General features: G+C 36.5%; 1 protein-coding gene across 3 annotated transcripts in view; it reads right to left on the bottom strand.

The window, feature by feature from the left end:
• The window catches only part of LOC117339463, a 49,112-nt gene that overhangs the window by 12,472 nt on the left and 21,731 nt on the right, over positions 1–14,909 (bottom strand). For all 3 annotated transcript variants that reach the window (XM_033901047.1, XM_033901049.1, XM_033901048.1), the window contains exons 3-9: positions 13,402–13,622; positions 12,264–12,324; positions 11,596–11,920; positions 7,016–8,962; positions 3,908–4,097; positions 715–961; positions 479–622 (exon numbers count right to left, since the gene is read on the bottom strand). In XM_033901047.1, the coding sequence (XP_033756938.1) occupies positions 479–622; positions 715–961; positions 3,908–4,097; positions 7,016–8,962; positions 11,596–11,920; positions 12,264–12,324; positions 13,402–13,622 (3,135 nt within the window). The remainder of the gene's footprint in view (positions 1–478; positions 623–714; positions 962–3,907; positions 4,098–7,015; positions 8,963–11,595; positions 11,921–12,263; positions 12,325–13,401; positions 13,623–14,909) is intronic.

Raw genomic sequence — 14,909 nt, 5'->3', positions numbered from 1 at the left:
TATACCAGTTCAACATTTAATTCAAACAGGCTCTAAAATATACCCGTTCAACTTTTAATTTTAACAGGCTCTAAAATAAATCAGTTCAACATTTAGTTCTAACAGGTTTCTCTTTGTAACTCAAAGTGTTGTTGACCTGATTTTTGTGTTACAATGAATTTGTTTACTGTCATTGTTAATACTTAATTCTACAACTAAAAAAAAGAAAGTTGAAAATAATTTCTATCTCAGAAAACTGAAACTTTTACTGGTTTTAAGAGTAATAAAGATTTTTCAAAATTTACTTTTGCCGTTTTACTGACAGTGACGTACATGTATATCTGACATACAGGTATCACACTCTCCTTATGAGAAGTTAAGCATTCAACAATTGATTTCCAGTTCACAATATATCTGGCATATATTCTCCCCTTTGTATGAGAAGTTAAGCAGTTAACTACATGTATTCATTTCCAGTTTCACAGTACATCTGCCATACCTCCTCGCCTTTGAATGAGAAGTTGAGTGATCGACTGTTGATCTCAGTCAGCATCCAGTTACAATCCCCGACTCCATCAACTGTCTTGGCCCGCTTCTGAAGACCAGACCTTCCCACCAATCCATTCGGATCCATGTACGTGATCTACGAAATAAATCAATCATACACAATACATATCACCTGTACCCACCATATCTCATTTTATAATACAGACATTTTCACAGAAGATATCTTACCTCAGCTGTGCCCCCGTCACGAGTTATACCGAGATTTTCCCCATCATGGTTTCTGCGGATAGCTAGAATGGAAGCATATGGGAGGCGCTTGATAACAAAAGTAACTCGTTGCGATTGTGTCTGTTTTAGAAGTTTGGACGCCTGAATTGAACTGGTTACTCGGACATCCTCCACAGATAACAACTGGTCTCCTATGTGGATCTTTTCGGCAAGACGAGGGAAACGACGTCCATCCCAGCCCGCTATCCTGTACAAGATTCAGGAGTGACACAATTATTCATTAAACCATATAGAGGATCTCACACGAGAGTTAATGTATCATAGAAATAATCAAGTTTAATAATTTACTACCAAGTATATCACAGGTCTTCGTGCAAGTGACATATTAAATTTTCAAACATAAAAAAGGAGTTAAACATATCATGCAGTATTGAATTAACACAAGGCAATGATTATAGTATATTTCATATAACTCCCATTTATAAGAAATAAGCAAAAGCTCTCAAAGGTTTTATTTCCCTGTAAGATTTTCAATCCCAACTCTATCACAAGTTTTACATTTTTTTTGGGGAAAAAAAAGGTATATTCTGATGTAAACATCATGACCAAAATGGACAGTTTTTGAAAAACATCAACATACTCTGTCCTAACAAAGAGAAAGCATTATTAATATGGAATATAGATAGCATTCAAGGATATTTCTGAGAAAAAGAGTACAATTGTTGGAATGACATTGAAATATAGTGATGGTGACGCTTCTCATGCCCATATGTACAGTTGACACTTGGTACAAGTTTGGGTGAAGTGTGAGAACACTGCACCCAGTCATCAACCATTTACCTTTACCTGGACTGTGAACCTTATTTTCTATCTCAATTTCAACAGCTTAAAGAAACAGATTCAAATTTTCTGTAAAAATCCACTTAGATATTTGATTTTTGATAAAACAGTTGTTGAGATTTAAAATAAAGTTAACAGCCCAGGTACATTTACACAATATACTGTAAACAGGTCCGGGACCAAGCCTCACATATACATATTGTACTGTAAACAGGTCCGGGACCATTGATTAAGCCTCACATATACATATTGTACTGTAAACAGGTCCGGGACCAAGACTCACATATACATATTGTACTGTAAACAGGTCCGGGACCAAGACTCACATATACATATTGTACTGTAAACAGGTCCGGGACCAAGCCTCACATATACATATTGTACTGTAAACAGGTCCGGGACCAAGCCTCACATATACATATTGTACTGTAAACAGGTCCGGGACCAAGACTCCCATATACATATTGTACTGTAAACAGGTCCGGGACCAAGACTCCCATATACATATTGTACTGTAAACAGGTCCGGGACCAAGCCTCACATATACATATTGTACTGTAAACAGGTCCGGGACCAAGACTCCCATATACATATTGTACTGTAAACAGGTCCGGGACCAAGCCTCACATATACATATTGTACTGTAAACAGGTCCGGGACCAAGCCTCACATATACATATTGTACTGTAAACAGGTCCGGGACCAAGCCTCACATATACATATTGTACTGTAAACAGGTCGGGACCAAGACTCACATATACATATTGTACTGTAAACAGGTCCGGGACCAAGACTCACATATACATATTGTACTGTAAACAGGTCCGGGACCAAGACTCACATATACATATTGTACTGTAAACAGGTCCGGGACCAAGCCTCACATATACATATTATACTGTAAACAGGTCCGGGACCAAGACTCACATATACATATTAGTACTGTAAACAGGTCCGGGACCAAGACTCACATATACATATTGTACTGTAAACAGGTCCGGGACCAAGACTCACATATACATATTGTACTGTAAACAGGTCCGGGACCAAGACTCACATATACATATTGTACTGTAAACAGGTCCGGGACCAAGCCTCACATATACATATTGTACTGTAACAGGTCCGGGACCAAGACTCACATATACATATTGTACTATAAACAGGTCCAGGACCAAGCCTCACATATACATATTGTACTGTAAACAGGTCCGGGACCAAGCCTCACATATACATATTGTACTGTAAACAGGTCCGGGACCAAGCCTCACATATACATATTGTACTGTAAACAGGTCGGGGACCAAGACTCACATATACATATTGTACTGTAAACAGGTCGGGGACCAAGACTCACATATACATATTGTACTGTAAACAGGTCCGGGACCAAGACTCACATATACATATTGTACTGTAAACAGGTCCGGGACCATTGATTAAGCCTCACATATACATATTGTACTGTAAACAGGTCCGGGACCAAGCCTCACATATACATATTGTACTGTAAACAGGTCCGGGACCAAGACTCACATATACATATTGTACTGTAAACAGGTCCGGGACCAAGACTCACATACATATTGTACTGTAAACAGGTCCGGGACCAAGACTCCCATATACATATTGTAATGTAAACAGGTCCGGGACCAAGACTCACATATACATATTGTACTGTAAACAGGTCCGGGACCAAGACTCGCATATACATATTGTACTGTTAACAGGTCCGGGACCAAGACTCACATATACATATTGTACTGTAAACAGGTCCGGGACCAAGACTCACATATACATATTGTACTGTAAACAGGTCCGGGACCAAGACTCACATATACATATTATACTGTAAACAGGTCCGGGACCAAGACTCACATATACATATTATACTGTAAACTGGTCTGGGACCAAGACTCACATATACAAATTCACCCCAACCATTGTTACATTGCTGTGTTAATGCTGCCTCACTTTCAATACTGTACATTGTCACTAAGTCAAATTGACCATGTAGACCGAAATATTTTCAGCCAACTTTTATGGTCAAGCTGGACACTGCAAAAGATCGAATAACTGAATAAAGGAATGGACATCTAATAGAGGCAAAATCTATTTATGTGTGAAAATTGACAGTTTTCCTAATACATAAACAAACATTACATTAAAGTTTTTGAGTCGTTTATATATTTTATTATATACATAAACGGTTCTTATCACTAGTTTTGTGTATTATATACATAAACGGTTCTTATCACTAGTTTTGTGTATTATATACATAAACGGTTCTTATCACTAGTTTTGTGTATTATATACATAAACGGTTCTTATCACTAGTTTTGTGTATACCTACCACACTCCATTTAGCATTTCAATGAGTGCAATTGCATGGGCTGATTTAGGACTTATATCAATTCCAACTCCATGTAATTTTTGCTCTTCGTTTAACAAGTCAACTTGGCTCTGCTTCAACGGGACAACCACAATGGCCGCTGAGGACTGCCGGATCTGCTGCCGCTCCGTCAGAGACATTTGTCTTCCCACTGAAACAACCCATTTTATATTGAAAATTTATCTTATCAATGATTGGTTCCCTTCCTTATAACCTTATTTTAACTAAGGTGTGTGTTCCCTTACTTATAACCTTATTTTAACTAAGGTGTGTGTTATCTTCCTTATAACCTTAATTTAACTGAGGTGTGTGTTCCCTTACTTATAACCTTATTTTAACTAAGGTGTGTGTTCCCTTACTTATAACCTTATTTTAACTAAGGTGTGTGTTCCCTTACTTATAACCTTATTTTAACTAAGGTGTGTGTTACCTTCCTTATAACCTTAATTTAACTGAGGTGTGTGTTCCCTTACTTATAACCTTATTTTAACTAAGGTGTGTGTTCCCTTACTTATAATCTTATTTTAAGTAACACATGTGTTCCCTTTCTTATTACCTTATTTTAAGTAACACATGTGTTCCCTTCCTTATAATCTTATTTTCAGTTACATATGTGTTCCCTTCCTTATAATCTTATTTTAAGTTACATATGTGTTCCCTTCCTTATAATCTTATTTTAAGTATCATGTGTGTTCCCTTCCTCATAAACTAATTTATATTATATGTGTGTTCCCTTCCTTGTTACCTTATTTTAAATAACATGTGTGTTCCCTTTCTTAAAATATTATTTAAGTCACATGTGTGTTCCCTTCCTCATAAACTAATTTATATTATATGTGTGTTCCTTTCCTTATAACCTTATTTTAAGTAACATGTGTGTTTCCTTCCTTATAACCTTATTTTAAGTAACATGTGTTCCAATCCTTATAGCCTTATTTTAAGTAACATGTGTGTTCCCTTCCTCATAACCTTATTTCAAGTAATGTGTATGTTCCCTTCCTTGATCATAATCTTATTTAAGTAACAGGTGTGTTCCCTTCCTTATAACCAACCACCTAATAATAACTTATGTATAATTTATAAAGTTAAGCACAAATTTAACTCATCCTCGATATGCTGAAATAGTTATGAAACCATCTGAGGACAATAATTTGATAGTGAGAGTTACCTCCCATCTACTGTAAATGTGTATTTTAGCAGTATTGATAGTGAGAGTTACCTCCCATCTACTGTAAATGTGTATTTTAGCAGTAATCTTGTTTTAGTGCTTTTTGTGCTAAAATAAAACCGTCTTCATTGCTTAAGACATATCATCGCATTAATCAGTTAATGAGCTTATAGCTAAGTGCACTAAAATATGTATGCATGTATATAATATAAACTTACAGGCATATTTTTATGTAACAATTAGTCCCAATCTCAGGAGAGGGCTAATTATATATAACTGTACTTGACATTTGCATACAGCCTATAGATATATGGCTTTTTCTCACTGGTTTGGATGGGGCCTTTTCAATGTGTCATTTTAGGAAGAAAATTGGTGATTAGGGAAAGATAATTTTACGACCTAAACTGCAAATTTTGGGAATTTGGCTTAAATATTAACGCCCCAAAAAGCCCTGGCTAATTACTACTGAATTTGTATTACTCAACATAGTTCTTGTGAAATGAAATGATATTAACACGCATTATACACACCAACATATGTTAGTTAAAGTATGAAACTGGCACACTCTGGAACATTTCTCATTCAGAATGCTGAAAATGTTATTATACACCATGACCATGCAGATATTACAGAGTATTTGATCGTGACCATATATGAGAGACTTTCAGAGGTCAACATGTTTTGCCTAAGTAAAGTGTAGGCTGTACAACACTCCTCTCATATTGCTTTATATGTAGATAAACACTTTTTCTTTGTTGGTAAGTATCTGTAAGTGCATGGATAAACTTTCGTACATCATAAAACAGTTCAGGTTTATATCAATTGAAGTGTGACATTTTAGTGACTACATTCTGTCATCTTCATTTGTACACTTTAACACTACAATCTAAATAAATTCACCGCTAATTCTTCTTTAATTGTCCTTCCTTGGTAATTCATGAAAATCTGGTTTTGTCACAAAATATATGGTTGGTATAAAGGGTTATCGGACACACATGCATGACAGTACAGGACTAAGTGTAGAAAAGGTCACACATAAAACCCAAAATTGATTTTGGTACAAAAATTGAATCATGCACATACAATTTTTTTATGACAATGTACTTTTTCATCAATTCAAGACTTGAGACTCTCTGGGAATTTGTAATAATTTGGTAACAAAAATAGCAAGAACTATCTCCTATACCATGTTTAAAATCATTAAACCTTCTTTCTACTTTATATTGTATACTTCTATTTTCAGGTAATGATGATTATACAAAACTTTCATACATTATCACCTTTGTCTAATAGATCACGTATGAACCCCCCCCCCCCCCCCCAAAAAAAAAAATTAAAAAAAAAAAAAAAAAAAAAAGGAAAAGGAAAAGAGGATTACTTGGTCCTCAAGCCTTCCATTACACCTCTTTTGAAGTAGAAAAATAAATTATTCCTGGATGGATAATGAAAATGTCCCTCATTATTCTTCGAGAGAAGAATTTGTGTCAAAAAGCATCACCAACAAAGTTTTCTCCTGTAATATCTGTTATGTTCATTAATGTGAAACAAAGACAAAGACCCATGATAAATCATTGTTTTCCATATTTTGAAGTAATTTATAGGAAATTAGATAATGATTGGTTTGAAAAATAAAACAAAACATGCCCTCATCTGTTTTTTCACTAACAGAATGGTAAACTCCCTCCCAATATCTTTTTTTTTTAAAAATAGCCCAAGAACCAAGTAATTAATTACATTTATCCTAAGAAGGAAGAGAACTTAACAAATATCAATTTATTTCTCCTAATGGCTCCCACCCTTCTGATCTAAGAAGGTACTACAGCTTCTCTATAAATATACAACACTGCGCATGCTTACATCTAAAATAAAGATTTGAGCTAATAGAAGGTAAATACAAATACCTTTATGACGAGACACAGCCTGATCATCCAAAGACTCTGTCCTTGTCGGCGTAGGGTCTAGCCTTGTAGTTTGCATGCCACCTGCTTTGCCTGGGATGTAAACACTTACAGAACGGTTTGTATTCCTTCGTAAAGTTCTCTTTGGTGGCAGTGGAGGGTTGGAGTTTCTGCCAGTCGCATCCTCATACACTGGGTCAGCATCCTCCTCTTTAGATGCACCAGATCCCGATGAAGAAGCAGTGCTGCTTTTTGAATTGGTTTCTGCATCTGGCACAAAATTAAAAGTGAATCCATCATGCGATGGAGATGTCCCTCTCTCCCCCTTTAGTGTTGAGATCAAGTTTTGCATATCACTAGTGCCATCAGGATGTGTAGGCAACAAAGGCAAAGGTCGCATAGATATAGGACTGCGCCGGGCAGGTGAAGTCACAGAACTTTGTTTCTGAAAAGGGAGAGATTCTACAGGCGGCGGTATAGGACAGGTTAATTTTTCTAAAGAAGGAGGTTTTTGGCTCGGTAAAGTATCCAATGATGGTGGTTTGGGAGCTAGGAAGGAATCCATTGATTTTGTCTTAGGTGTTGTAGAAGACTTGGAAATTTCACACGATTCTTCCATTGAAGAACTACTGTGAGATTTTGAAGCTTTTTTCTGAGGTACAGAGTACAAGGATACCGGAGGTTCAACATCAGCCATGGACGCACTACTCTGAGATTTTGATGTTCGTTTCTGTGGAACTGAATACAAAGATGGTGCAGGCTCCGGAGTTACTCGCCTTGGTGGTCGACTAGGGCGCAGTACTTCCTCAGTGGAAAGGCCAGCCACAGGCTTGGCTGACTTTGGAATGGAATATAAAGAATCAAACTCGCTAAACTCAGTTCGACTACAAGTAGCAAACGTTGGTGGATGGACAACCGTGTTAGACCGTTGCGGAAGACTAGGCTGTGAAGAGGCGGGAATTTGTGTGTGGACAAGTGTGCCCTCTGATCGGGCAAAGTCATAGATGTTTTCGGCTCTTACATTGATAGGTTCTTTGACTAAATAACTTTTGCCAAAGTCATAAAGATTTGAAGCAATTAGTTCATCTGGGGAAGCAGTTTGCCCATGAGCTTTTTTATCACATAAATTATAATTTTCATCTTTCGTCCCTAATGTCATCTGTTTGACACCAGTTGCAGCAGAATCCAAATCCAGGTTGTTCCCTGCATGGACACCATCCTCATCACTGGAAGAAGTATGTGTGCCAAGCTTTTGTGTAAAATCGTAGTTAAAACCATCTTCTGGAGTAGGTGTACTTAGGCTGTATAAGTCTTCACTGTTATCTGATCTCTCTGGTAAACGAACAAACAACTGAACGTCATCATATGCCTTTAGTGTCGACTTCCTACTGTTTTCATCGCTATTTTCCAGACTTCGTACCCAGGGGTCAGTGGCTGCACTATCTGAATTTGACTTTCGAAGTTCAACGACATTGTCATACCCATCGTCCAAATCCTCTATGTCATCTGCATTAGATGTGACAAGAGGAGATCGCACAGAAACATTGTCTTCACTGATCGACTTTGATGCACTTTTCTGAAATCCTTTTACTAGTAAATTGGCATTTCCACGTTTTCTTCGGGGTGGCGGTCTCAAATCAGAATCAACAATGAGAGGCGCACTGCTAATAAATGTGGGTCCTTTTTCTATAAGAGATGTACCCCTTGCTGGTAATGGTGGAACAGATGTTGACATGGAATGTACACGGTCCATACCAAATTCTGAGAATGGTCTCGCAGAAGCGTGGAATTGGTGGGAATCTGACCTTCGAGGTACAGAAGGCAGTTTATTGGACAACCAGAAGTCCTTGGTGACAAAATCGTCTTCGGACGTGTCATTTTCATTATCACTGTCCTTATCATTTGTAACTGAGCTACCACCTTCTGCTCCTTGGGCACTTTGAATATAATCTGAAAAATTTGGAAAACACTCAAATTATGATGCAGGCCCCATGGTCATGTATAATTCAGTTTAAATGTTTAATCACACATTAATACATAGCTATATGATCATCTACCAAAGATGTTTAAAGTGACTGTTGCTTTAATTTCACTTTAAATACATGTGCAACATTCAGGCATGTATACTTTTCAAATCCGATTAAACTAAAAATCCCATTACTATGCAATTTGGCAATTAAGCTATATGGGTATTTTTTAGATGTATATTGCACATTTCAGGGCGATTCCTTGTAGTATATAACTGTGTTTGCTTAGTTTTCATCCCAATCCATTGTCAGAATTATTGTAGTTCCAGGATGGGTATCTCATTTCCTACATTCTCACCTAGAAAAAGGCCCTTGAGGAAAGGATTTCCCTGTGACCAATCATGGTAGCATGATGTTCTTTTTCTCTCCATTTCCAGAAAGTGTAAATGTTGTTACAGGGTGAGGATCTTAATGTTGTTACATGATGAGGATCTAGATGATGTTACAGAGTGAGGATATTGATGTTGTTACAGGGTGAGGATCTTGATGTTGTTACAGGGTGAGGATCTTGATGTTGTTACAAGGGTGAGACAGGGTGAGGATCTTGATGTTGTTACAGGGTGAGGATCTTGATGTTGTTACAGGGTGAGACAGGGTGAGGATCTTGATGTTGTTACAGAGTGAGGATCTTAATGTTGTTACAGGGTGAGACAGGGTGAGGATCTTGATGTTGTTACAGGGTGAGGATCTTGATGTTGTTACAAGGGTGAGACAGGGTGAGGATCTTGATGTTGTTACAGGGTGAGGATCTTAATGTTGTTACAGGGTGAGGATCTTGATGTTGTTACAAGGGTGAGACAGGGTGAGGATCTTGATGTTGTTACAGAGTGAGGATCTTAATGTTGTTACAGGGTGAGGATTTTGATGTTGTTACAGGGTGAGGATCTTAATGTTGCTACAGAGTGAGGATCTTGATGTTGTTACAGGGTGAGGATCTTGATGTTGTTACAGGGTGAGGATCTTGATGTTGTTACAGAGTGAGGATCTTGATGTTGTTACAGGGTGAGGATCTTGATATTGTTACAGGGTGAGACAGGGTGAGGATCTTGATGTTGTTACAGGGTGAGGATCTTAATGTTGTTACAGGGTGAGGATTTTGATGTTGTTACAGGGTGAGGATCTTGATGTTGTTACAGGGTGAGGATCTTGATGTTGTTACAGGGTGATGATCTTGATGTTGTTACAGGGTGAGGATCTTAATGTTGTTACAGGGTGAGACAGGATGAGGATCTTAATGTTGTTACAGGGTGAGACAGGGTGAGGATCTTGATGTTGTTACAGGGTGAGACAGGGTGAGGATCTTGATGTTGTTACAGAGTGAGACAGAGTAAGGATCTTGATGATGTTACAAGGTGAGGATCTTGACAATTTTATGTTGTCATATAAGAACTAATTCCCAAGAAGCTGTGAGAAATCTAGGACCTAATTAAGTAGCATGAATATGTTCTTCTCTTTATGCCAGGTGATGGTATATAATATTGTAATATTAGCAGGATCGTCATCTGTTTTGTTCTGTTGAATTAGAGTTTTAGTATACCTACCTTATAGAGCCTAGACCAGAAGCTAGTGCTAAAAATCTCTAAGTTAGAATAATTTTGTCTGCCTTCTTTTACTTAAAAGTTTATGAATGAAATCCTGAAAGGCAATCTTTGTTGCACTCATCTTTTCATGCCTAAAAGTTGTATTTAGACTTATTTAAGCTTTGATGTAAATATTTTTCAGTTTCATATGGGTATGAAAGAAAAATTATTGCAAACTTTATGAATCCGCATAGCAACTGCAAACAATTTTTTATTCATACCCCTGTGTAACTATAGAAATATTGACATCAAGGCTTATTATTAATTTCTGAAGCTGTATTTCAAATTTAAAACATGTTTTATGTACAATGTTACTTATCTAAAAAGGGATTCTTTTGAACAAATCAACATGCAACATCAATGGTGGTATTGTGATGTCACATAATCACGCCATTTACGTTTTTTTTTTAATAGAGGTATGAAAAGAAAAACTGAACCAATGAGAAAGTTGCATTCTGTATACTAACAATGGAAAAACCAAATTATTGTACAAAGAAGTCTTAGTACCATTTTTATATCAAATCCCACCGACCATATGTCCTCTAGAAGAAAATGACCCTGGGACCAACCCTGGTAGTATAATTTTGTTTGTCTCTTCATTCCTAGCAAGCTGGTATATGTCAATGACATGGTTAAAGAAATAGAGATATTAAAAAGAAAAGAGTGGGAATCAAAAGTGTAACTTTGACACTGATGGTAAGATTTATCAAGACCGTTTCTTGGTAGCAAATCTGCACAGCTTTGACTTCAGTTAAACAGAAAGAACCTTTTTGATTGGTCAATATCTGATTGGCTAATATCTGATTGGTCAATCTCTGATTGGTCGATATCTGAATGGTCATTACTCACAGTGATAATGATGATATATTGACTGAATGGAATACTTCAGTTATTTCATTCGATAATTCATTTTTTTTTTTTTTTAAAGTACTCCCTATTTATTCATTATCTGTGTAGATTGAAAGTGTTGAAATACCTTTTGGTTTAGTTGGAACTTCAGGGTTTTGAGGACCATCGACATCTCTAGATAGAACTGTCTTCAAATTAGTTTCTTCAATATGCCTCTCCCCTTCATCTTCATCATCATCATCAATGTGGTCGATTAAATCTAGGAAGTCTTGATAGTCCTCGTCTGTAGGGTCTGGTATTCCTGTATGATTTTGACAGTGATGCGGATCTGGGACTGGAGCTGAGGCTGAGGCTGACGCACTTGCTCGAAATGCGGCTTCCTGCTCTAGGCCGGTCTTTTTTGGTGTATAGCGTACTGGGTATTCTACATACACATGGTCCGTGCTCTGTTTCTATAAAAGAAATTAGGAATATAGGTATATCAACATGAGGCCAAGGGCCTACAAACCTCCCAAATATACTTTGATATTTCAAAACCAAAATGGTGTACATAAGCCACAAATGTCTGATTGCTGTAAAGCTTGTCTTTATTACCGGGTAAGTTCACAAAAACAGACATTTTGAAATCAAAATTGATAAAAAGAATTATTGTCTATTTCATAATTTTGTGTTTCAAACTCAGGTAAAAAAATGAGAATTTCAATCTTTAAAAAAAATCACTACAGTAATGATGGCAATTGCTTTTCTTTGAAAATTAATTTATTAGAAAGGAAAACTCCTCTGTCAGCAACTTACAATTTTCCCATAATGCACCAAAGTCCTTTCCAAATTTCTGCACCAGTCCAACATCTGTTCTCTGTGAAATTACAAACAAAACATATGTGAACAAACTATATAACGCAAGTTTGGTTAAAGATGGACTGATATTTTAGAGTAACAGATGTTAACACATATAACTTGAAATAAAATGTCGACAAAGACAACGCTGACACAATGGAAAGGTAGGACTATAGTCTCTCATTCTTTTAATTTTCACACGAAGTCATAATCAATTTTCAAAAACAGATTGTTATGAGGATATAATACATGTACTTGTTATGTTATATTACACTGAATAGCTGTTGTTGGAGTTTGCCAACAATGGAAAGGTGACATTGAACTAAAAATAGGAACTTAAAGATTATAGCAATCACTGGCTTTAGAAAAGTTCACCTTTCTCTGGTTGGGAAATCTTCATAATATTAATCACTCAGATGTCACGAATACTTTTAATGATTATTTTGAAAATACTTCATTTCGCAAACTAACCTCTTCAGACATATTTGAAAATACATGTACACGATTTTGCGAATGCTGATTTAGAAATGACTTTAGGTTCACAAATGATAAGTTATTAGTGTTGTGGACTCTGCAAGACTCCTGATATAATATAATATCGGTTATTGATAGCTTTGTTGCCATCCGAAGATGTTATTTTTGTACAAATAATCGCAAAGGATTTGAATTCGCGACCGACTCTCATTGCCTATTAACGTGAAAATATATCCCACACGAAATATAAGTGATTTACAGAAGTTATCTCCAAATCTAATTATTGTACATAATTAGATAATATTTCAAAGTTCCAATATACATGTAATAATACATCGAAACAAACTTGAGCAAGTATACACACATTATCAGACCCCGGAGGCATCAATGTTCCTTCACTTAAAGAAACATTCCTTAACTTAAGAATTATTATAAAATTTAATAAAAAAAATCTTAGTTAAGAAACTTTCCTTCAATTCTATAATGCTTTCCTATGGACAATTTTAAGTTACGAATATTGATGAAACTGATGCGAGTAATAGTACATGTAACAATAACCCAACACTCCGATAGACTAGGTTTGGAGCTCTCCTGTCAGGAAATCACAAAAGCTGCACTGTACCTCGATTCTGCAGTTACTTCCAGGACCCGTTCTTCCAGAAATAAACAGAAGGTCCATGCCTTACTTGTCCTGCCAAGTGTATAGGTGATTTTATAGCATGAGCTTAGTTCATATGATGTTATGGGTTGCCCTGAGAAAGCATTCTGCTCCTTTTCGAAGATTTCCAGGAATGGTTGACCATTTCTAACGACGAACATGTACCATCGACTGGATTCAAAAAGCTGAAAAATAAATCAAACAAAAAAATGACTGAACTTGCCTCGATTATTCCACTACCTACTATTCCATTAACTATTTTAACTTTTTCAACTACGTAACTGGCACATATTTATCCAGTGAATTCGCTCATTATGTGACATTTTTACATATGTCACTAGTGTAATATATGTGTACCCTGGAGTGTTTTTCAATGGCTGCACCAGTCAGAAATTGACCGTGATAAAATGAAATATAGAAAATGATGTTACGTCACAAAAACAAAATTTGTCCTCCACCTTTTGACTTTTCTGAGTAATGGGATAAAAAGTATCTTAGATTTGTTTTCATCACCTTGATAAATAATAAAATATCTATGACTGACTTTTTATAAAATCTCATATGAAATGAAAACTCATTTAAAATCCTATAACACAACTAATTCAATGTTACACAATAGGTGCTGTACACCTCTTCCGCCCATCCGTTTTTGCATTTGTTTCAATTTTGTACACATTGCACTTATCTAACATAGAAGCACAAACAACGAAGGATGACAATTTTTTACTTGTACAAGTGTACTCCCATCCAACTTACAACTCACAGCACATGCATATATACAGCAATGAATCTCAAAATCTGAATCAGTATGTGATTGCAATGTTCACACATTATTACAAAAGTATATCGGGCATTATGTTTGTTAGCTGGGTTAATTATCCTATGAACAGTCAGGGTCATTTTGAGGCAGGGTCTCCTTGTAGTAGTTGGTGGCTACCTCACTTAACAACATATGGGAGGTATGTTGCGTGCCATCCAGAGCCATTAGGATAAAGTGTCTTTGGAAAGGACACAATTACGACAGTACAGACCAGCCCGTTTCTTAGATTCCGAGAAACATAAACCAACAAATGTAGGGAGCGTCGAGCCATGCACCTTGGACCTTTTCTTTATGTTATGTGGCCGACTCTCTAACCGACTGAGCCCCTTAAGCTTATTGGTACATTAATAATCTGAAAATTTGCCTTATCACAGTAATAACATATTATAAGGATATAACTTAATACACAATTTTACAGATGGTGGTCATCTTACCATAAAATTATTTTATTATGCCTATACTACAACATCTGTCAAAATTATCTGAGCATGTCAACATTGTTGTTGGTGAAGAGTAACAGACAAAAAGTTCCAAAAGCACTCTCATTAATCTGTTCTGAATATCAGCATATTTGTCATACCCTAGGGGTTGACAGAGAAGGCTAGTACAGCTAAAACAGCAAAAAATTTGATGAACAGCTGTATAATACCTG

The sequence above is a fragment of the Pecten maximus genome, chromosome 12 (assembly GCF_902652985.1).
Source record: "Pecten maximus chromosome 12, xPecMax1.1, whole genome shotgun sequence".
Classification (NCBI taxonomy): Eukaryota; Metazoa; Mollusca; class Bivalvia; order Pectinida; family Pectinidae; genus Pecten; species Pecten maximus.
The sequence above is the reverse complement of the archived record's forward strand: the minus strand, read 5'-3'. Positions and strand labels throughout refer to the sequence as shown.